The sequence below is a fragment of the Hemitrygon akajei genome, chromosome 21 (assembly GCF_048418815.1).
Source record: "Hemitrygon akajei chromosome 21, sHemAka1.3, whole genome shotgun sequence".
Lineage (NCBI taxonomy): Eukaryota > Metazoa > Chordata > Chondrichthyes > Myliobatiformes > Dasyatidae > Hemitrygon > Hemitrygon akajei.
Window position 1 is genome coordinate 40,323,140 of NC_133144.1, and position 23,714 is coordinate 40,346,853.

General features: G+C 43.1%; 1 protein-coding gene across 1 annotated transcript in view; it reads right to left on the reverse strand.

The window, feature by feature from the left end:
* ptpn20 (protein tyrosine phosphatase non-receptor type 20) overlaps window positions 1-23,714 on the reverse strand; it is a 419,828-nt gene that overhangs the window by 25,806 nt on the left and 370,308 nt on the right. The window contains exons 39-44 of the mRNA XM_073025740.1: window positions 20,754-20,916; window positions 19,123-19,199; window positions 14,722-14,786; window positions 11,608-11,765; window positions 7,167-7,315; window positions 5,367-5,457 (exon numbers count right to left, since the gene is read on the reverse strand). Coding sequence (XP_072881841.1) covers window positions 5,367-5,457; window positions 7,167-7,315; window positions 11,608-11,765; window positions 14,722-14,786; window positions 19,123-19,199; window positions 20,754-20,916 — 703 coding nt within the window. The remainder of the gene's footprint in view (window positions 1-5,366; window positions 5,458-7,166; window positions 7,316-11,607; window positions 11,766-14,721; window positions 14,787-19,122; window positions 19,200-20,753; window positions 20,917-23,714) is intronic.

The window sequence follows — 23,714 nt, forward strand, 5'->3', positions numbered from 1 at the left end:
CGAAACAGGCTACAGGAAATCTCCAATAATCTGCCAGCCAACTATTTGGAAATTCTGATGGTTCACCATCTGATTCGCCACTTGCTGTTCCCACACTCCCCAACCAGTCATCAGATACTGGTTTCTAACATCCCCACCACTCACTCAAGCCCTAATTACAACATTCCCAACCACTCACAGCATTCCCAGTTTCTGTAGTCCCCAACCATTCACCTAGGACCTGGTTACAACATGCCCAGCCATTCATGGGATTCCTGATGGCTGCACTCCCCTGCTATTCACCCCAAGCCCGGGTTACAGCATCCTCAACGACTCACAAGAGATCTTGTTCCTGCACCCCCTAACCAGTCACCAGGGCCTTGATTACAACATTCCCCAGCAACTCACTGGATCCCCGGTTACACCATTTCAAACCACCCACTGGATTCCTGATTCATCCCCTCCCCAACCATTCACCAAGCGCTGGTTACAGCATTCACCAAATACCTACTAGAGACCTTGTTCCAGCAACCAGGGTCCTATTTACATTTCTCAGCTACTCTCTGGAGCCCAGGTTCCTACAACCCCCAGCCACACACCTGAGCACTGGTTACAAAACTCAGTTTAAGCTAACCCAATTCTGTTGGCTAACCTCCCTTTAAACACGTGCTCCCTTGAGACTGAAATGTTTCTATGTACTGTCTTTTAAAAAGTGAAATGGAAGTGAATTGAAGAATTAATAATAACATCAGGTGTTGGTAAAATCTGCTGGGTGAAGTCAACACAAATGTTGAGAGTTTTGGATGGGATAAAATTGCAGCAAGCTACAGCACAAAGGAGTTTTGATAAGTTAGGAGAATTAGTTTTATATTCAGTTTCATTGAGAAAAATTAGGTGAGATATCAGAGTCCTCAAGTTATACAGCACATCAGTGGGCTCTTCAGTGCACCATATCCACGCTGAACTATTTGCTCAGATACCTTATTCCTACTTGCTCACATTAGATTTATATCCTGCTATGCTTTGCCCATTTAAGTGTCTCTCCAAATGCTTCTTAAACATGGCGCGGGAATTGCATCTGATTCCACAGTCTTCTCTGGCTGTATTCCTTAAACCGTAAGACCATAAGATATAGGAGCAGAATTAGGCCATTTTGGCCCATCAAGTTTGCTCTGTAATTCCATCATTGCTGATCCATTTTTCCTCCCTGCCCCAACCTCCTGCTCTCTTCATATAGAAAATAGTCAACCCTTTCATTTCTTCCACCAAAGCAAATGACCATGCACTTCCTGACATTGTATTCCATCTGCTATTTCTTTGCCCATTCTACTAATCTATCTAAGTCCTTCTGTAGCCTATCTACTTCCTCAAAGCTACCTGACCCCACCTATCTTTGTATTGTCCGCAGACTTCACAACAACTCTGATATCCAAATCATTGACATAAAATGTAAAAAGAAATGATCCCAACACAGACCCTGTGGAACACTACTGATCACGGGCAGCCAACCAGAAAAGGCTCCTTTTATTTTGACCCTATACCTCCTGCCAATCACCCACTGCTTTATTCATGCTAGTATCTTTTCTGTAATACAATGGGCCCTTAATATGCTAAGCAGCCTCACATTCAAAGGCCTTCTGAAAATCCAAGTACACAACATCAGCCAATTTCTTTAAAGAATTACAACTGATTGGTCAGGCAAGATTTTCCCTTGAGGTAACCATGCCGGCTATAGTAGGCAGCAGTCAATCCCAGGGAATCGTGGGAATCAATGCTACCCTGCACAACAGAGGACTGTGTCCTCTCCAGGGCGCAAGCCTAGGCAGGAAGATTTGAAGAACTGGCTGTTGCCCATGCAGCGGGTTCCCCCATCTCCGTGTCACTTATCACGTGCCTCCAAATACCCCAAAACCACATCCTTAACAATCAGAAATATACCCAACCACAGAGGTCAGACTAACTGGCCTATAATTTTATTTCTTCTGTCTCTCTCTCTCTTCTTGAAGGGTGAAGTGATATTTACAGTTTCCCGGTCTTCTAGAATCATTTCAGAATCTATTTATTCTTGAAAGTTCATTACTAATGCCTCCACAATCTCTTCAGCCACCTCTTTTGGAACCCTGGAGTGTACACCATCTGGTCCAGGTGACATCTACTTTCAGACTTCCAGTTTCCCTAGAACCTTTTCCCTAATAATGGCAACTTCACACACTTCTGACCTTTGGCACTTTCAAACTTCCAGACTACTGCTAGTCTCTTCAACAGTGAAGACAGATGAAAAATACTAATTCAGTTCATCTGCCATTTTCTTGACCCCATTACTACCTCTCGAGTGTTGTTGTCCAGTGATCCAATATCCACTCTTGCCTCTCTTTCACACTTTAAGTACCTGAAGAAACATGTGGTATCCTATTTAATATTATTGGCTAGCTTACTTTCATATTCTATCTTTTCCTTCTTAATGTCTTTTTAGTTGCCTTCTGTTGGTTTTTAAAAGCTTCGCAATCCTCTAACTTCCCACTAGTTTTTGCTCTATTATATGTCCACACTTCAGCTTTTCTTATGGCTTTGACTTCTCTTGTTAGCCATGGTTGTGTCATCTTGCCTTTAGAATACTTCTTCCTCTTTGAGATGTATACATTCTGTATATATTCTTTGCCTTCTGAATTGCTTCCAGAAATTCCAGACATTGGTGCTCTGCCAGCATCTCTGCCAGTGTCCTTTTCCAATCAATATTGGTCAACTCCTCTCTCATGCCTCTGAAATTCCCTTTACTCATAATACTGATACATCTGACGTTAGCTTCTCCTTCTCAGATTTCAGGGTGAATATGATCACTTGCCTCTAAGGGTTCTTTAACCTTAAGCTCTTACTGGTTCCAGAATGGTTGTTGGTTTGTGTATCTCAGAAACTGCTGAACTCCTGGGATATTCATGTACAGCAGCCTCTAGAGTTTACAGAGAATGATGTGAAAAACAAAAAAAATCCAGTGAGCATCTGTTCTGTGGATGAAAATGCCTTGTTAATAAGAGAGGTCAGAGGAGAATGGCCAGAATGGTTCAAGCTGACAGGAAGGCAACAAAAACTCAAACAACCATGTGTTACAACTGTGGTGTGCAATGTATGGCATTCAAGCCTTGAAGTGGATGGACTACAGCAGCAGAAGACCATGAACATACACTCAGTTACAGAAGATGCCCACTAGAGTGGCCAGTGAGAGAAAGTATATTGTGGCAGTAAAGAGTAATAAAGCACAAAATGTAGAAGATATTACAATTACAGAGAAAGTACAGTGGAGGTAGACAACTAAAGAACAAAAGCCATGACATAGTGAATTGAGAGATCAAAAGTTCATACGAGGGGTGATTGATAATTTCGTGGCCTAAGGTAGAAGGAGTCAATTTTAGAAAACCTAGCACATTTATTTTACAACATAGGCCTCTCCTACATTTACACACTTAGTCCAGCAATCGTGGGGCATACAGATCTTGGACCTCCAGAAAGTGTCCACAGATTGGTGATTTATAAGTTTGTGGCCTAAGGTACAAGGAAGTGAGTTATACAACTCTCGTTACATGCACATGCAGGTCATCTCTTTGAGTGATTATGCAGAAAGTTTGACGTTAATAACTCATCTCATTCTACCTTAGGCCACAATCTTATCAGTCACCCCTGCTGCGGACATTTTCTGGAAGTCCGAGATCCGTATGCTCCATGACTGGTGGACTAAGTGTGTAAATGTAGGAGGGGACTATACTGAAGAATAAATGTGCTAGGTTTTCTAAAATTGACTCCTTCTACCTTAGGTCACGAACTTATCAATCACCCCTCATATTTATTTACAAGAGGTCCATTCAAAGGCCTTACAACAGCAGGATAGAATCAGTCCTTGAGTCTGGTGGTAGGTGTTTTCAAGCTTTTATGCCTTCTGCTCATTAGATACGGCAAAAGAAGAGAATGACCAGAGATGGGGGGTGGGGGGAAAAGAAATGGGTCCTTGATTATATTGGTGCTTTCCCGAGGCAGTGGGAAGTCTAGAAAGGGTCAATGTAGGTGAGATTGGTTTCTGTAATGGACTGGGCTGTGCTCACAACCCTCTGCAGTTTCTTGTGGTCTGGGGCAGAGCAGTTGTCGTACCAGGCTTTGATGCATCCAAATAGAATGCTTTGAATGGTGCGTCTGTAAAAATTGCTTCCTTCTATTGCTGGGTTCCCACAGTAACTCCCACTGATCAGAAAGTCTCGACTCCATAACACAAAGCTTCCCTAATACTACTGTGTGTTTTCACCACAAATGATAGACCATTATGACAGACCAGCATGTGGCTGAGGCAACAGACCAAAGCAGAAAAAAAACTGAAATACAGAACAGAAAACCTGAAAAACAAAAATGCTGGAAACATTTCAGGAGATGGAGGTTCATCAACCTGAAACATTGACTCTGTTCCTTGCTCAATAGACTCTGCTTGATTTATGGAATTGTTCCCACAGATTTTCTTCCAAAATAGAAAGCTGGTTTTGATGTATTTTGCTTTAGATTGGAATGGACTCAAAAATGTAAGAAAAAAAATTATGGATGAAAGACATGGATTTCTATTGAACCTTCGCAACCTCAGGAGATCCCAGGGTTTTTCAAAGACAATGAAATACATTTGCAATATAGCAAGTACATTGGCCAGATTGTGCACCGCAAGATCCCAATTGTGGTAAATGAAATCAATGGTCTGAGTATAAACAGAAAATGCTGGAAATGCTCGGCATCAGTGTTAGGGTCTCCCTTTATCACGTTTCCTTTGTTTCTACCCCTTCCCCAAACACTAAATCAGGAATCTCAAGAGAGCGATATAATCTGCAATCATACACAAGTAACTGAAGGAACTCAATGGGTCAGGCAGCACCTGTGGAAGGAAATGGACAGCCGATGTCTCAGGTTGACTTTTCCCCGGACGGAAATTGGGGTCAGGTTTCTACCTATTTTCAGTCCAGATGAAAGGCCATTGACCAGAAATGTTGCCTGTACTTCTCCTGAAAAGTTGTTACTTGTCTTGCCATAAATTTCCAGCTTTCTCTAGGCTTATCTCAAGTTTCCAGCATCTGCAATCATTTGCTTTTCAATGAACTGAATGTATACTAAAAATGTGGGGTGGGGTAAAAATCTTGTGCTCAACCCTTTGCTTTTCTGTGAAGTCTTTCACAACAACTTGAGAAGCTAGGAGGGGACTTAGTTCACCACTTCGTCCATCTGGGCTTTAAGGGTTTTATTGTGATTTCATGTATTAGCTCAGTCGTGTCTATGGTACATTAGTTAAGTGTTCAGAGAGCTACTGATGGAGGAACAATAGTCACTGCATTGTGTGGATTCTTATTTATTCAGTAGAGGATACTTACATGGCAGGATGTCTCTGTATCTGTTTTTTTCCCTGTTTTCTGGAGCTTTTCCCACTGTACAGTCATCAACAGGTTTCAAATATCTAAGCATCTTAGAGGAAGAGAAAGAGCCAAGTGAGGGTAATTCATTGTGCTTCATTGAATGATTAATCATGTTAAAAAGGTTCATTGGTATCTGTAAATCTGCTGGCCAAGTATTTAACAGAGGTGTTAGTTACATCTTGACCATTTCCTACCACTGTTCTTCTGAATTTCAGCAACATTGTTAGCTTCTGAGGTCTAAACTTTACTTTGTAGAAAACTTCACATAAATGCTCATTTAGTTGGAACTTTTGCATTTATTTAACACCTTCAACAATCTCAAGTTGTCCCAAGCCCTCTCTATATTGAAGTGCAGTCACCATTTTTAGAGACCACTTGGCCCAAAGGATTCATGCTGTTCCCGTTTAGTCCCATTCCTGCTCTTCATTTCCCTGTGACACACAAGTTATTCTCTTTCTCTCTCTCTCTCTCTCTCTCACACACACACACACACACACACACACACACACACACACTCACACTCACACTCACACACACACACACACACACACACACTCACACACACACACACTCACACACACACACACACACACACACACACACACACACACACACACACACACACACACACACACACACACACACACACACACACACACCACCTCACTTTGATTTGTTTTGCCACTGTCTACACCTCAGGACAATTTGCCAACCAGCGTGCCTTTGGAAGGTGGGAGGAAACCAAAGCTCTTGGATGAAGCCACAAAGTCACAGAGGAACCTGCAAACTCCATGCCAACAACGTCAGAGGTCAGGGCTGAAGTTGGAGCTGTATGACAACAGCACTAACTAACTAAACATGCACAATGTCAATTACACAGGTAACTCAACTCACAAGATGGGAAAAGCAACAATAAAATGAACTGTTGCTCAATAGTCATTCCCTCTTCTTATAACTTTTTATCCATGTTCTCTGTAATAGCATACATCAACAGGAAAATCATTAATGGAAATATGATTAATTGTATGACTTATTTGGAGCACAATGTGTCTAGGTTGAATAATCTTCTAATTTATTGCTGTTGTCTGATTTGCTCCAGAATTTCTTGCCTCTATATTCAACAAAGATGAATAACACATTGATGTGACTCATTTGTTTTTATTGAGCTACAGAAGAGAAATGGCTCATACAACAGACCTGATATGGGAATAGAATTATAACGAGGAACATGCTGATATATAGCAGCTCTGGCATCTTGAAGCAGGGAGAGGAGCAGCCAAGGGCTTTGCCTGCACTCACTAGTTATTGCTGGGAGAAACCTATATAATCCAGACAGGGAGCGCTCATCACACTGGGCTACAGGATCTCAGAGACAATTCTCTGAGCGAGAAGAACCACCACTGAAACTATCCTAACAGGCCTGACTGCCAGAAAGCCCTGGCCACAGCTCTGCCAGCTGTCTAAACTGTCCATACTTTTGAAAATTTTAAAGAAATAAACCAACTAAAAAACACTTAAACACTTTAAAAACATAAAACTACCGGTAAGCTTATGTTGTAGAAACATGCAGTCACAGAGAGCATGTGCAAACACCACACACACACACACACACACACACACACACACACACACACACACACACACACACACACACACACACACACACACACACACACACACACACACACACACACACACACACACACACACACACACACACACACACATCCCATATACTCTTCACTTTTAATGACCTACCATGAATTCTTTCAGAGGCTGCTGCAGTTCGACCTGCTGCTGTAGATTTGCAATGGTTGTTTCCAGCCTCTCTCCTGAGTATTTACTGCCCATTGGCCCTTTCCACAAGGACAAACTCATCAGCTCGACCTCAGACACAATGGGTTTGCCTAAAGAGATGGATAAGTCAACACTGTATGGGAGTTTTTCATCCTGTGGGAACTGGCAACCTATGTTACACTTCACTTCCTAATGGACAGAATGCTAACTCACTATTGCTATTCAACAGGAGATAAATATCTGTTTTTGTTTTAGTCCTGTGTGATTCTTCAGAATAAACATCACATCATTCAAAAGAGAGCCCATGAAGAAGCAGAATGTTTACACAGGTGATGGATAAAAAATAGATATAGGACTATATTGCTAGTCCTACATAAACCTATACTCCAAATCCTGATCTCCTTTCTCACCTCCCACTCCTGGGTGTAGAACAGGCAAGTTGTATCAATGGAGCCCCACTGTGTCAGCTTGGTTGTACCTTGAACATCCTGGCCAAACTGCGTGCATAAATGCAGTAGAGTCTCAGGAAGCCTGTATCTGTGGGCTGGTTGGTACGAACACTGTAGGTCAAGGAGTATTTTATTGCCCTTGTAGACAACTTTGCCCTCCTGGTATCCAGTCTCTGAACGTGCCACAGCTGAACTCAGTGGAAGCTCAGTTTCAGCTTCCCAGGGTCCCAGTGGAAGTGGATGACTTTTAACCAATTTGTGAAGGCTATCACAAGGTAGGACAGTGCATCAGTCCAGCTGAAGGAGTCTCAAGGTCTGACATCATGGGATCAATTCTGGGCAGCGATATGGAAATAAGGGCTAAGGCTGTAGGCCACAGAGCATTTCTGGTCACTGTAGCACTGAGAAGAACATTGGTGTATTCAGCACCTTGTCCATTAATCCATCAGTCATGTTCATTTTAGTGGGACACTAACTGTGACCTTCAACGTGTAATCAATAGTTTGATATAGAAAAACACACAGGCATAGCAACAAACAGAAATGGGACACCATTCGGAATGTTTCAGTGATATTGGCTGAGGTTTAAATGTTTGTCCAGGGCACTGAAATAACATACAGTCTACTTCAGAAAGGGTCATGCCCTTTGACCTCGAAATCCTCATCACTCTAGCCCTCCAAATTGACAAGCTTCTTACGGAACAACCCTTCAGATCATCAGCCAGAACCGCAGTTCAAATCCCAGAACCATTTCAGGATGCAGGACCCTCATCATCAACACTTCTGGAACCCATGCAGGAAGGGAGAACTGCCTTAACCCTCCATGAGTGTGAGCATCGGCAGAAAGACAACTTGTGCACTTACTGCCGGGATGCCAGTCACCCACGTCTTCAAATGTCCACTGCATCCCGGGAAGTGGCACAACCATGTAGAGGTGAGGAGTCTGCTATCTGGCAAGCTCCACCCCAGCTCTTTGTTCCAGCACCATAGACTGACTCACTCGCTCCGTCCTCCTTTACACCCCAATGTTTCTATGCTTACAGGAGGCTCAGATAGATTCCGGTGCAGCAGGCAACTTTCTGGACCAGACTCAGTGTGTGCAGCTTGGACTCCCTACTGAAAGATGGAGTTCTAAGTCCTTGCGTTGACTACTCCAAAATCACCATTAAAAACCACCATGCTCGCCCCTTGATGGATAGTACAGTCAAAACACTTCGCAGGGCCCAGATCTTTACCAAACTGAATCTATGGAGCTTGTACGACCTGATCTGCATCCACCAGGGGGATGAGTGGAAGAGAGCGTTCATAACACCCACTGGCCACTATGAATACCTGGTGATACCTTTCAGATTTTCCAGCAGTCCAACCATTTTCCAAGCCTGCATCAATGAGACCCTCTGAAACATGCCTCACAGGTATGTATTCGTCTACCTCAGCGACATCCTCATTTTCCCCAAGACCATGTCTGTTTTGTCCAATCTGTCCTTCAGCATCTTCTCAAAAACCAACTGTACTGCAAATGAGAAAAATGCCAGTTCCATACTCCAGTCATTTCCTTTGTGGGTTATGTCCTTTCATTCCTAGGCAAAACCATGGACCCAGAAGAAATGTGTGCTTTATTGAATGGCCTGGACCATGCTCTCTCAAACAGCTGCAATCTTTCTTGTGCTTCTCCAACTTCCAAACTACAATCAAATCTCCAGTCCCTTTGCCTCCCTCTCCAATTTGCCTACCTGACAGATATTTCAAGGAGTTAGAGAGATGCTAACATTCTCTGCCATCTGAACCCCTCCAGACTTTTTGTAGTAGAGGTGGACACGTCTGACATGGGTGCCAGGGCCATCTACTCCCAGCAGGGACCAGACAGGAAGACACAGCTTTGAGCCTTCTTCTCGAGCAAGTTCGACTTTATGCAGTGCCATTATGGAGTAGAAGACAGGGAGGTACTCATAATCAAATGAGCCTTCGAGAAATGGAAACACCAATCCCGTCCTGATCTGGATTGACCACCAGAACCTCATATCCATCCAACAGAACCATCAACTCAACCCACATCAGGCTCGCTGGGCCCTCTTCTTTGAGCAATTCAACTTCAACACCTCCTACTGACACAGCTCAAGAACCCTAAGGTGGATGCTCTATCATGACAGTTCTAATCAGCTGAAACACAGATCAACCATCAGCCCATCATTCCATCCTCACAGATCTTAAACCCGATTGTCTGGGACCTTGAGAACCAGATTCACCAGGACCAATAGCATGAGCCTGCTCCTGCTGACACACCTGACAACCGCATGTACGTGCTGGAGTGCACCAAGGCACTGCAGTAGGTCCACTCTTTGCCCATCTCTGGCCATCCAGGTGCACAACGGGCTCTGGAGATTCTGTAATGCTTGTTCTGGTGGCCCACCATGATGACAGATGTACATCAGTTCATCTCTACTTTCCCTCAATATGCAGAGTCCAATTCCTGTAACCAACAGACCTCTGGGTTCCTGTGACCCCTACTGGTCCCTCAAAGCCTGTGGTCCCACATTGTCATGGATTTCCTCACGGGTTTTCCTTCTTCTAATGGGACCAAGGTAATCACAACAGTGGTGGACTACTTCTCCAAGGCTGTCCACTTCATTGCTCTCCCCAAACCTCCCCCAGCTGCTTAAAAAGGCAGACCTGTTCTCCAACATCTAGTTTGTCTCCACAGCTTCCCCTGGAATTTGTGTTGGACCAGGGCCAAGAATTCATCTCCTGTTTCTGGTGAGCCTTTTGCTCCCTCTTTCACACCACAGTGAGTTTGTCCTCCAGCTATCATCCGTAGACCAATGGACAGTCAGAAGGACCCAATCAGAAAGTGGATGAAGTTTCTGCGGTGCCTCGCCACATCTAACCTTTCCATATGGAAGAAGAAACTGCTCGGGGCTGAGCTGTCCAATAAATTACACACTTCCTCTACCACGGGTATGTCACCCTTTGAAGTACATCATGTCTACCAACCCCCATTGTCTCCCACAGAGGAGCCAATGGTGGAGGTCTCGTCCGCCAGGGAACTGATTCTCCACTGCTGATATTCTTAGAAGACAACATGAAGGGCCAATTGTGTCTATCGCTGCCAGCGCCCATCCAGACTATTCTAGCTTGGGGTGCGCATATGGCTGTTCACCTGCCAAGATGACCAAGCTCACATTTCGCATTTTATTCCCCATTGTCAAGACCTTTGCCCATTCATTTAACCCATCCATATCCCTTTGCTGCTTTCTTACATCCCTTTCACAAATTACATTTCCACCCATCTTTGTGTTCGCAGCAAATTTAAATTTCATATGAAGCCTAGCTTCACTTGGTAAACATTGTAAAAGTTGAGGTCCTACATTGACCCCTATGCCAACCGGAGAAAGATCTATTTATGCCTACCCTGTTCTCAGCTAAGCATTCAGACCTCCAGATGCTACCCCCTATACCATGAACTTCTAATTTCTTTTAGAATGAACTTTTGATGCTGCACTTTACCAAATGCCCTCTGGAAATCTTAGTACATCCATGGTGTGTGTGACTATTTCAAAGATCTCAAATAAATTATTTAAGCATGATTTCCCTTACATAAACCATGTTGACTTTGCCTGATTAATTAAACTTTTCTGTGTCTTGCTATAACATCTTTAATAATATCTTCTAACATTTTCCCTATGACAGATGTTAAGCTAACTGTAAAAGGATATTAACGAGAGGTGATGACTAAAGTCATTTGCAGCTGTATGAGAAATAGATACATTCGATAAGAATAAATCATAAACCTACACTGATTATTCTTTCAGCAATATATACTGCAAAACACAAAAGAATAACAATCCATTATAGCCAGCTTTCACAGTAAGCAATACAAATGATTATTTTCCAATGTTGAATCTATTCTCTTTATGGGAGAAAGGGAGTTGCAGAAGTTGTAGCTCAGAGACTCACCTGTAGGGGGTGCAGACACTCTGCAAGAGGAGAGAGGCAGCTCTTCATCATTACTCCAGCAATCTGAATCACAGCTCTCGTCTTTATCCCCACACTGTTCCTCATATGTACTAACACAGAACTCCCCTCCTGAGTGCCTTCTGCTGCAATTCGCTATGCTTCAAAGTAAGAGAGAATTAAATGGTTGGCTTCCCTGATATTAATATTTATTCAGTTCCTAAATGAGTAATGTTGTAAGCATTTTGGTAAGCAGAAAATGCAAACAGATATATTTAGTGTAATGGCTGTTTCATAAGTGTTTAAAATAGAAGAAGGGGTTGCAGGAAAAATAAGTGACTGTAGATTATTGCAAACCCTACGTCATTTGGATTCAAAGGACCCGAGGTCCTTTAACATCTGCCGGACGATGCTGAGGATGTTCTACGAGTCTGTGGTGGCCAGTGCTATCATGTTTGCTGTTGTGTGCTGGGGCAGCAGACACCAACAGAATCAACAAACTCATTCGGAAGGCCAGTGATGTTGTGGGGGTGGAACTGGACTCTCTGACGGTGGTGTCTGAAAAGAGGATGCTGTCCAAGTTGCATGCCATCTTGGACAATGATCCCCATCCACTCCATAATGTACTGGTTAGGCACAGGAGTACATTCAGCCAGAGACTCATTCCACCGAGATGTAACATTGAGCGTCATAGGAAGTCATTCCTACCTGTGGCCATCAAACTTTACAACTCCTCCCTCGGAGTGACAGAAAGCCTGAGCCAATAGTCTGGTCCTGGACTTATTTCCACTTGGCATGATTAACTTATTATTATTATTTAATTATTGATGGTTTTATATTGCTATATTTCTACACTATTCTTGGTTGGTGCGGCTGTAACAAAACCAAGTTTCCCTCGGGATCAATAAAGTATGTCTGTCTGTCATTAAAGAGGGAAAACTGCTTCCTTCCCTAGGCTTGGCCACAGGAGGTGGATTGTGCGGTTGACTCTGCAAGCTCCTTGTCTGGACCAATTGCCAGGTTTGTTTGGGAATAACTTACAACAAAAAAAAATTCTGGAATAGCTTTCCAGTGGATTTTTTTTCCCAAGAGGAGACACTTGAGGGGAACTTCTGCTCGTAGTCAGGATCAAGCACATAGGCATGGAGGTTGTCCTGATTGGCTTTCATGAACTTAACCAATTATCTTTGAGAGTGGCAGGAGGAGGAGGGATTTGTCCTGATTGTCATGAATTAAACCAATCAATCTGAGATTCCTGAGTAACGCTCAGTACATCATTTCTCCAGCAGTAATCCCCATGGAACATATTCTTCTCTACATCTTACCCTTCTGAGCAATGGAACAAAACACAGGAGATATGGGAGATGAATTCCCCCATCACCCTGAACTAGATCTAAAATACAGTACGTCTCTTTGCCAAACTGGAATCACAGAACTTTGGCATGGATTGTGCATCATGTGCCCCTTTAGATCATCTCCTACTTCTCTAACAAAGATGGCATTGAGATCTCACAAGCCAGACCAGAGGCAGAATGTCCTCAGACTCAGCCTTCGCACTTGACTCTATGCCTGATAGGATAAGCTCATTTACCTACAGGTCGTCTTGCTCCTTCCTTGCCACCCACACACAGGCACCGCGTTTTGGCAATGACCAGGATACCATTTGTTTTGGGGACCAAAGCTGATGGTTCCCACTCCTTCCAGAATATGGGTGCACTACTGGACTGCGTTAGCCTCATTCAAGTGAACTCAGCACTGCACTGGGACAAAGGGCAAAGCACCACTGAGCTTGCAGATCACATTCAAAATTCAACAAGGGCAGGACAACGAACGGAGACTCCCAGCGAGTGAGGTAATGGAGAGACTGAGGTTGATATACAAATCTAAGGATTCCTGAAAGTGACAGCACTGGTAGGTAAGAAGGTCCAACCTTCTTCACCACATTATCTACTTGTTCTGCCACTCTCATTAACCTTCATTAGCTGGAGCACAGAATATAACATCAGGAAGGGTGTGGTACATGCTTTTTTAATTGGTTAGGCTACAGCTGGAATATTGTGAACATTTCTGATTGCCACTCTGTGGGAAGGATGTGATTGCACTGGAGACGATGCAGAGGAGACTTGCTAGGATGTTGCCTGGGATAGAATGTGTCAGTTAAGAGGAGAATCTGGGTTTGTTTTTCATGGACCAGAGGAGGCTGAGGAGCAACTAACAGAAGAGCCCAAAATCAGTAGGGACATACACAGGGTAGGTAGTCGGAAATTATCCTCCAAGGCCTCACTCGGAGTACTGTAAGCAGTTTTGGGCCCCTTATCTTAGAAAGAATGTGCTGACACTCGAGAGGGTTCAAAGGAGGTTCATGAAAATGATTCCAGGATTGAACGGCTTGTTATATGAAGAGCATTTGATGGCTCTGGACCTGTATTCAGTAGAACTCAGAAGGATGAGGGGTGACCTCATTGAAATGTATTGAATGGTGAAAGGTCTTGATAGAGTGGATATGGAGAGGATGTTTCCTATGGTGGGAGAGTCCAAGACCAGAGGACACAGCCTCAGAATAGCGGGGCGTCCTTTTAGAATGGAGATGAGGAGGAATTTCTTTAGTAGTTTCCAACTGTGGCAACGTTGGAGGCCAAGTCTTTAATGAATATTTAAGGAGAAGTTGATAGATTCTTGGTTGGTCAAGGGATGAAGTGATACTGAGAGAAGGCAGGAGATTGGGGCTAAAAGGAATAATGGATTGGCTATAATGAAATGACAGAGTAGACTCGATGGGCCAAATGGCCTAATTCTGTTCCTATATCTTATGGTCTTATAATAGTGGTATTCAAAGCAAGAGAGCATACATTAGAGTAAAGGGGATTTACAGGGAATCTGAGGAATGGTTTGTAGCCAGAGGGTGGTTGGAATCTGCACTGCCTGAGAGGGTGGTGGAGGAAGAGTCTTTCACAAGATTAAAGAATTATCTAGAAGAGCACTTGAATCACCAAGTCACAAAAGGCTATAGCCCGAATGCTGATTTAGTGTAGATGGATAATTGGTATTCAGCATGAACATGGTGGGCCCAAAGGCCTGCTTCTGTCCTGTATGACTCTAAGACTTGCATAGTTTTACCAGCCATCACTGTGTTGGAAGCTGTCCTTGCGATTCTGTTTTTCTGATGGATGGACACCATTGTTCTGTGGAAAATCAAAGAGGCAGATTAAACTGATTGTTAGTGCAGCAAGAGAAGTGCATTGTTTATCGCAGAGGAGAGCATACAATGTCAAAGATTTAGACATTTGAAACCAAGAGGAATCAATATCCAGCCTAAAGAAAGACCTAGCTGAAGGGGAATTCTCCAAAGGCTGAATCAGTTCCATGTCAGACTGCCCTCGGGTCTGCTGAATGTAATGGGGAAGGTGATTCTCATAACAAGAGGGGCAGAAATCAGAAGATTTCTGAGGGCCTGCATTTAAGGTGAAGAAGTAAAATATAAAGGGGAGGTGTAGGGCAAATATTTTTACAGAGTGGTACATGCTCAGCTCGTGGTGGTGGAAGCATACACAATTCGCATTTAAGAGGCTGCAAGATGGCCATGCAGCAAATCGAGAGAGATGGATTGTGTGCAGGCAGAAGCCATTTAGTATAATTTGGCATTATGTTCAGCACAGTCACTGTGGGCCATAGGGCCTATTCCTGCGTGGTACCGTTCTATGATCTACCTGATTTTGAAATACTGGGCAGCTGAGGAGAGTTTGTTTCTATTACTGTAACACTGCAACTTGTTATGATTTGCACTTCACAGATGAAAAGATTGGTTGTGGCAGTTGTAAAAATAACACAAGAAAACAGGGGCAGGAGGAGGTCATGGCCTCTTAAATTGGCCTCATCATTCAATTTGATCATGCCTGATCCCTCCTGGCCTCTTTCATTCTCCACGGCCCTCACTTCCCGGTATTTCAGACATCTACCTCCACCGTCAATACAGCTAATGAATTGCCTTCCACTTCCCTTTAGAACAGAGAATTCCAGAGATACACACTCTCTGAAGGAAGATATTTCTATCCGCCTCAGTTTTAAGCTATTGGCCCTCTATTTTGTAACTATGTCCCCTTGATAGTAACTCTCCCACATTTCAAGATCTACCCTGTATAACCCCTTCAAGATTTTAAATATCTGAACTTTCCAAAGCGACTTTGAATAGAAATGTGGAGGTGTGAAGGATCATGGGAAGCTAACCATCACAGGAACAATGGGCAAAGTGGCCCCATTCCACATTATATGATACATTTTGCTCATCACTAATGGTGGTGCAAAAGCAGTGTTTCAGTCAACACCCAGTCCACAGCTGAAGAGGACTTCAGAGTCACGGAGTTAAATAAACCAGTTCCTCTTATAGGTATGCACTAAATTCCTCACTGACCTTTTTAGTAATATTTGTCCTTTCAAGCTTGAGATCTGGTGAGAGGGCAGGTGTACGGAGTTGAATGGGATCCAGGATCAGCCATAATGAAATGGTGGAGCAGACTTGATGGGCTGAATGGCCTAATTTCTGCTCCAATGTCTTTTAGTCTTATGGCCTTGTTTTCAATCGTCAGTGGGGGGTCAGACGCCAACAGAATGTTCTACAAGGGGTGGTGGGTACATACTGGAATCCCAAACTTGCTGTCCTTACCTTTACATCTATTTCTACAGTATTTCAACCAGCAACAATATCTTGCTACTTCCTATAATAGTGATAGATTAATATAGTATGGAGAGAGTAACTTGTGCCATTTTCAACAGCATCCTCCCACCAAACACATCTTTACCTCCCACCTCTACTCTCTACTTTTTGCAGGGATCACTCTCTCCATGGATTACTTGTCCATTCGATCCTCTCCGCTAATCTCCCTTCTGGCACATCCCTCCTGGAACAGAACTGACAAGTGAGAGAACTGCTACACCTGCTCATTCACCTCCTCCCTCACATCCATTCAGGGCCCCAAACAGTCCTTCCATATGAGGCAACACTTCACCTGTGAATCTGGTTGGGGTTGTCTATTATACCCAGTGCTCCTGATGCAGCCTCCTCTACATTGGTGAGGCCCGACGTGAATTTGTCAAGCAACTCCGCTCCATCCACCAAAAGTAGAATTTCCTGGTGGGCAACCATTTTCGTTCCTGTCCCATCTCATGATGAGGCCACTTTCAGGTTTGAGGAGCAACACCTCGTTTTCCATCTAGGCAGCCTCCAACACAATGGCATGAATATCAATTTCTCCTTCTGGTAGCTCTTTTTCTGTTTTTCCTCTTTCCCTTTCTTCTTCTGTTTCTCCCCTGGTCTACTCTCCTCTCCTATCAGATCCCTTCTTCTCCAGTCTACCTTTCCCACCCACGTGGCTTCATTTGTCACCTTCTAGCTTACCCTCCTTCTCCTCCTACCTACCTTTTGTATTCTGGAATCTTTCACCTTCCTTTCCATCCCTGATGAAGGGTCTTGGCCTGAAACATCAACTTTCTGTAGATGCTGCCTGACCTGCTGAGTTCCTCCTGCATTTTTGTGTGTGTTACCTTGGATTTCCAGCATTCATAGAATCTCCTGTGTTTAGTATGGAAAGAGGGCTTTCAGCCCAATGCACCCATGCTAACCCAGATACCCATAGTTTGCCTCTGTTTGGCCCACAGACCCATCTAAGTGTCTTTTAATGTATTTATTGGACCTGCCTCAATCACTTGCTCTGACAGCTCATTCCGTAAACACTCCACTTCTGGATGAGGTAATTGCTCTTCTAACTCCAGTAATTTTTAATGGCCCAGGTCTTCGTGGTAAGTGCTGGGATTTCTGAACAGAACCATTGGCATTATCCAATAGAAAGAAATCTACATGTGTACTGTCCCAGTCCCTTCCACAAACTCAGAATACAGAGTAAAATCTTGCACAGTTTGGCCAATATTCATCTGGGATATTGTCTCTCAATCTCTGAGCCAGGTTAAATGGAGATCTTAGAACACAAAATTAGGAGGCAAATGAAATTTAAGCATAAATTATCCTAATGAGGCTTAATGTTTTCAATTATCCATGTATTTTCAGTTAATTGAGTAAATTTTGAGTAATTTGTATATTTATTTATTTGTGTTGAAGTAGTTATCTCTGTACCACAAACTATTAAGTTACTCTCAAGTATTTTAATAGCTGGCAAAGCGATGGGGTGGATGTTAAAGCTTTCAGATGCATTTTGTGAAGTGCTGATATGACTTCCTTGTGCACTACATGTGCTGCTGTTCCCCACTTCTTACTGGAGAAAGGACACACAAAGCCAGTGATGCCGGACCTCAGCATCTAGCCAAGAGAAATAGAGGCATAGGCAATGATTCAGGCCTGTCCCAATACGGCTAACCTATTTCCGTCAGGCAAGTGCAAGACGATCCCTGGATCAAGTTGCAGATACCTATTGACTGGTTAGGGTTTGAGCAACATTGAGGCATCCACTTATACTGAGCTATCTGGGACTGATGGCAACTTATTCTCTACATTTGTAATGCTAACATACTGGGGATCTGCGTGGCTGGTACTTATATGTTTATTAACAGGCCCAGAATTTTCGAACCCTGAAGAGTAACAGGTGGTCACTTACTGATACCTAATTTTTATGTGCACATTGGGCTTGATTATATTTGCTTTATTTAATTTTGTATCGGTCTAAATAGAGACAGGAATTAAGAACAGAACTTCAGCATAATCCTATTGACCTAATTAATACAATTTGCATAATGGTGGAGCAACTACTAATCGGTTTCTGAAAGCATTTTAAAGATCAATGTCGTTTTTACAAGTTCATGCAAATTAATTATCATGCCTTCTTCCTGTTCCTACACATATAAACAAAGGGGGTTATCTGTAAACAGTTGTTCTGTCCTTCACTGCAGCCCAGTATCACAATCGAAAAAAAATTAACTGCTGGAGAAACTCTGTGGATCAGATGGCATCTGTGGAGGTAAATGGTTGGTTGACATTTTGGGTCAAGATGTTTGGGTCAAGAAATGGCCGGTATAAAGAGGTGAGATGGAGGACTGAGGCAGGAGCTGACAGATGATAGGTAGAACCAATTGATGAGAGAGATGATGGGCAGATTGGCTCCACCTATCACCTACCAGCTCCAGCCTTACCTCTCCCTCTCACCTCTTTACATTGGCTATCTACCCTCTGGTTAATGCAAAACTAAGTCTGCAGTGATATCTGAATGGCTGAGTTAAACATTCTGTTTCAATGACACATTGCCCGTGCTTGGCTTGTATTTGTAATTCAATCACTTGCTGGGTGGCTGCGTTTCTGATTTACAAACTGTCTGGATTATGAACGGCTCTGAGGAACAGTAGCCTGTCATAACTAGGGGGCAGCTTTTGTATGCCTTTAGAGATGACTCACTAAACCTTGAATTTTTGATGAGATTAGAGAGAAAGGTCATTGTCATCTGCTTCATGCTGGCAGAGTTCACCTGAGAACATCTGACACTTTGATCATCCACTGGTAGATTCTCCTCGTTCGCTTACCTCACTGGAATCTTCAGGGCATCCTTTTGGGGTCTCATCCTCAAGTCCTTGTGAATTTCTCTGCTGGCACTGTATCTCTGTGAAAGTGAAGAATGTACCCTCCTCAGCTTCACCCAATGTTAGTACAAATATATGTTACGATAAACCATACACAACAAAATTGCAAGTAGTGGAAATACTGTCAGTGAAAATAGCTGAAAATCATAAATCTCTATCCTATGAGTCATGGAATCAGATCTCGGTTGCTACACACACTATGGGCTGAAGGACCATTTCCTCTGCAGTACTATGGCTGCAGTTTGACAGAAATGGTCAAGGTGAGGGTCAGCGGCAGATATTACAGATAGATTTTGATTGTTTTCTTTACAGATTTTATTGAGTTTACAGACCTATACTATCGAATTGAATAGACTCCGAATTCTATGTAAAGTGAGGTGGTACATCCAACTAAACACAAAGGCATTTCCACCTGATAGTGTCAGCAAACCCACTGTAGAGCCAGATTCTCTTTGTTGGCATTTGGCACTCTACCCTTTGTTTTGTTATCCTGCAAAGCCAGCTGGTTCACATGCACAAAAGCAAAACTCTGCAGGTACGGAAAATGCTGGAAATGTTCAGGCCAGACAGTATTCACACAATGCCCTATTGTGTAGAGTTAATACTTCCCCAGACTAGGTGTTACTTGATTTGTTTTGAATTTCCATCATTTTTTTAAGACTTCCATCATCTGTAAAATTTTACTTTTGATCAATTCATCAGAAAAAAATAGCACTGGAGGTTTTTGATCACATGCAGTATAATTTCAGTCTTGCCACCTGCCACGTGGCAAAACCAGGCCTTACAGGGTTAAAAACAGGTCACTGTTGGCTTGTCTGCTGCATTGATGTTCTTGGTCCATAAAAGGCCTCCAGATTATCAAACACTGACCAAGCACAAGTAGATCTTTTGCATCCATTTCTGGTCACCAAATTTCAGGATGTATGATAATCCCCTGAGCTGAACTTGGGCCTGTTCCATGCTACATTAGCCCAATGTCTGTGGGTTCTTTCCCATTAGAACAGCACAGGCGGGGCCTGCCTGGGATAGCAGCAAGCAGCTATGGGAACACCAGCTGCCCTGGCAACATACAGTGAATGTCCAGGGTCAGCCTGGCACAAATGGACACAGCAGTTAACCTTTGCCCTGTAAATAGGGAAGTGTGATGAGTGTGAGTGCAAATGGGGAGGTGATAGTGTGAACAAGGAGTGGGGAGATGGAGGGTGGGGAGTGTGAATGTGTGGAGAAATGCCATTTTTGCACCCACTAGCTCTCTCAACATCAAGCAGAGTGCAGTTATATCTCCCCACCATCCTCTCCCCATGCTAATTGCCCCTTCTCCATGTTGCTCATGCCTCCTGGTGTTAAGTTGTGGCTACAGCTTCAGAGTAGGACGTGAGCCAATCGGAGATCACATCTAGGAAAGAACTGGTGAGATGTAGAGTAGATTTAGCTGCAGAGGACAAATCATTGAAATTAATGAAGGGGTTTTTAATTCTCCCTGTTAAAGAGATTCCCTTCCTGCATAAAACTGTATTTCTGCTACCTATTTCACAATATTTTCATATCAGATTTTACAAGCTTCCTTTCCTTACCAGGATATAATAATTTATTTTTGGAAGTCTTCGTGGTACATTGCGTACTGTCCAAGTGCACAGGTGGCTTTCTGCTGATGGTCAACATCACTACACCCTGGGCTCTCCGCAGAATCTCAACAACTTGCTCGTGGCTCAGACCAGACAGATCCTCTCCATTTACCTGTGAAAGGAGCAGTGAAAGCTTAAGATGATGCCTTCTGGCTAATGCATGCAAGAATATGTTACACTATCAGATATTGTTATCCCTCTTTCCTTCTTTAAGAATTTAGAATTGTGTTCTTCATTCTAATTTGTGTCTAGTCATTAGTTATTAGATACACAATGGTGATTCAGCCCAATTTTAAAACTTGTCTCATTATATTCCATCAAAATAAAATCTTTCCCAAAGTCACCTTCTGCAGTAACATGTTCTGATGGAACAAGTAATCTCAATGAACATGCATTATAGTTGTTAGCCTCTGGAGGCCTCAGTCTTTTCAGCACCAAACAATTATTGTCATGACTAGTCACTGTTGCATTTAGTCGCACAGCCAATATGCACTAGACAGTTTTTGGAATAATTTTCAAAGAGCAAAGCTCAGGAGCAGGGTCCTTGACCCACTGTGTCTGTGTCGGTCATGAAGCCAACTGAAACCAATCCCATCTGCCTGCACATAATCCATTTCCTGCCATGCAGTGCTGGTTCAGGAGTCTGTCCAAATACCTCTTAAATGTAGCGACTGTTTCTGCATCCACCCCCTCACCTGGCAGCAAGTTCCAGTCAAATGCTGTTTAAAAGAAAACCTCCTTTGTAAATGTCCTTCAAACTTTCCCTTCTCATCTTAGTCCTATGTCTTCTAATATCTGGCATCTTCACCTTGGTAAAAGAATCTACCTATCGTATTTATATCTTTCACAATTTTATGTTTATCTAACAGATCACCTCTTGGCCTCTGGCACTCCAGAGAAAGCAAGCTAAATTTGTATAATCTCTTCTTATAGGCAATACTCTCTAATCCTTGCAATATCCTGGTGAACCCTTTCTGGGTCCTCTACACAGTCACCATTTCCTGTCATATTGTGACCAGAACTGCACCCAATATTTCAGATGTGGCCAAAGAAAATTTTAATATAACTGCAACATTTCTTTCTAACTTTTTATACTCTGTGTTCTTTATACTACATTTACTGTATACTTTCCTCCTACATTTGTCCTCCCAGAATGCACCATCTCACACTTGTCCACATTAAATTGCATCTGCCAACCATATTTCCTTTGACAATCTTCCTCACTATCTACAACTGCACCAATGTTTCTATTACTTGCAAACTTACTAATCAGCCAATTTACATTTTCATCCAGATCAGTTATATATGTATTAAGAACAACAGGTCCCTGCAGGAAACCACTGGTCACAGACCTCCAGTTAGAATAACTCCCATTCATCACTACTTTCAGTCTTCTATGGACAAGTCATTTGCCAAATCACCATAAATCCTACATGCCTTAATCAAAATGAACTGCAAAACAAAGTATTGGAGTTGGGACTATAGATGCAGCATTTTAACCTCATTCACAGCGTGGAGACTCCGTGCCTGCAAGGACAAAGCGTAAAAGGCAGAGCGGAAATTGAGGCACAATCTGTCACTGTAGGTTCTGTTAATGTGTTTAATATGAGTTCTGGGGATCAGAAGAACTGCAGGCCACCACTAATACTCACAGAACAGAAGCATTTGGTCTTAAGGCTTCACAAAATGATTTTGAAGTAAAACTAAAAGATGAAAAGTCATGTAAATTTTCAAACTGTGGATCAAGCAGAGAGTAAAAGCACAAATGCACAGCAGGCTTTAATAGTGCAGCACCAATTTGGCAAGAGATCAATGAAAATGGTAAATAAAGATCAAGGAGGCCTTGTGGACTGTCTTGGGGTATATAGCAAGGCATGTGAACCGCACAGTGAGGAAAGGGATGCTGTTCACAGCCGTTTGAGCCTCAGGCTGGAAGACTGCACTGGGAATGCAGAGGTACTGAATGCTCAGGTGAGGGTAAGCAAGGGAAACCGCAGAAGGAAACTCCTCTGTCAGTAGCTATGCAGAAAATTACAGGCACCTTGCTTGCAGAAGTAACTCAAGAGTTTGAGATGACTGCAGCTGTCGGAGATCACCGAGCACAAATTCAAAACTAAATCATGGCCAGCGGGGAGGATTCAAGTGGAGGTATTTCCATTACCTGATGCCCTTATCCCTCCTAATGGTTGAGGTTGTGAGTTTGGAAGGTGCACTTGAAAAGGTTTAGGCACGTACTGTACCTGAATATGTTTTGTGGACTGACAGACACTGCAAGGGAAGTTTAGGTTGGGTGATTCAATAGCAAATAGTAGACTGCTTTGCCCTAGGTTGCGTTGGGCTCTTCCACATTCGTCCCGATAGTGCTGCCAAATTCTTGACCCCTTCATTCTAACTTTTCCATTATTGCCACTTCAGCATTTCTTTGTCCTCTACTTCAAATTGCATTACATTCCTCACACCATTCTGCTGTTTAGGCTCATTGCTATATATGTTGTACCATGTATACCTTTCACTCTACATGAACGAAGAGTTTCATCGCACCCTGGTGTAACGTAATCTGATCTGAATCTGAGTATCTTGAGTATTATTGAATCTACATTCATTCAGGCATAGAGAGTGTTACATCGCATTCCTGATTTGATCCTTATAGGTGAGGGAAAGGCATTGAAATCTCAGTAAGTGAGGCACATAAACTGGGTAACTAGCTCTGACCTGCTGTAATAGACAGTTAGATTGTGCATCCGTTTTCTGGTCAATGGTGACCAGCTCCCAGGATGCTGATGGTGGAGGACTTGGTGATGGTGTTGTCACAGCTGCCAATGAATGGTAGTCAGATTTCTCTGGATGAGGGTGGTTATGGCCTGGCACTAGTCTATCAACAGCCAATGGTCACACACTGTCTAGGCCTGG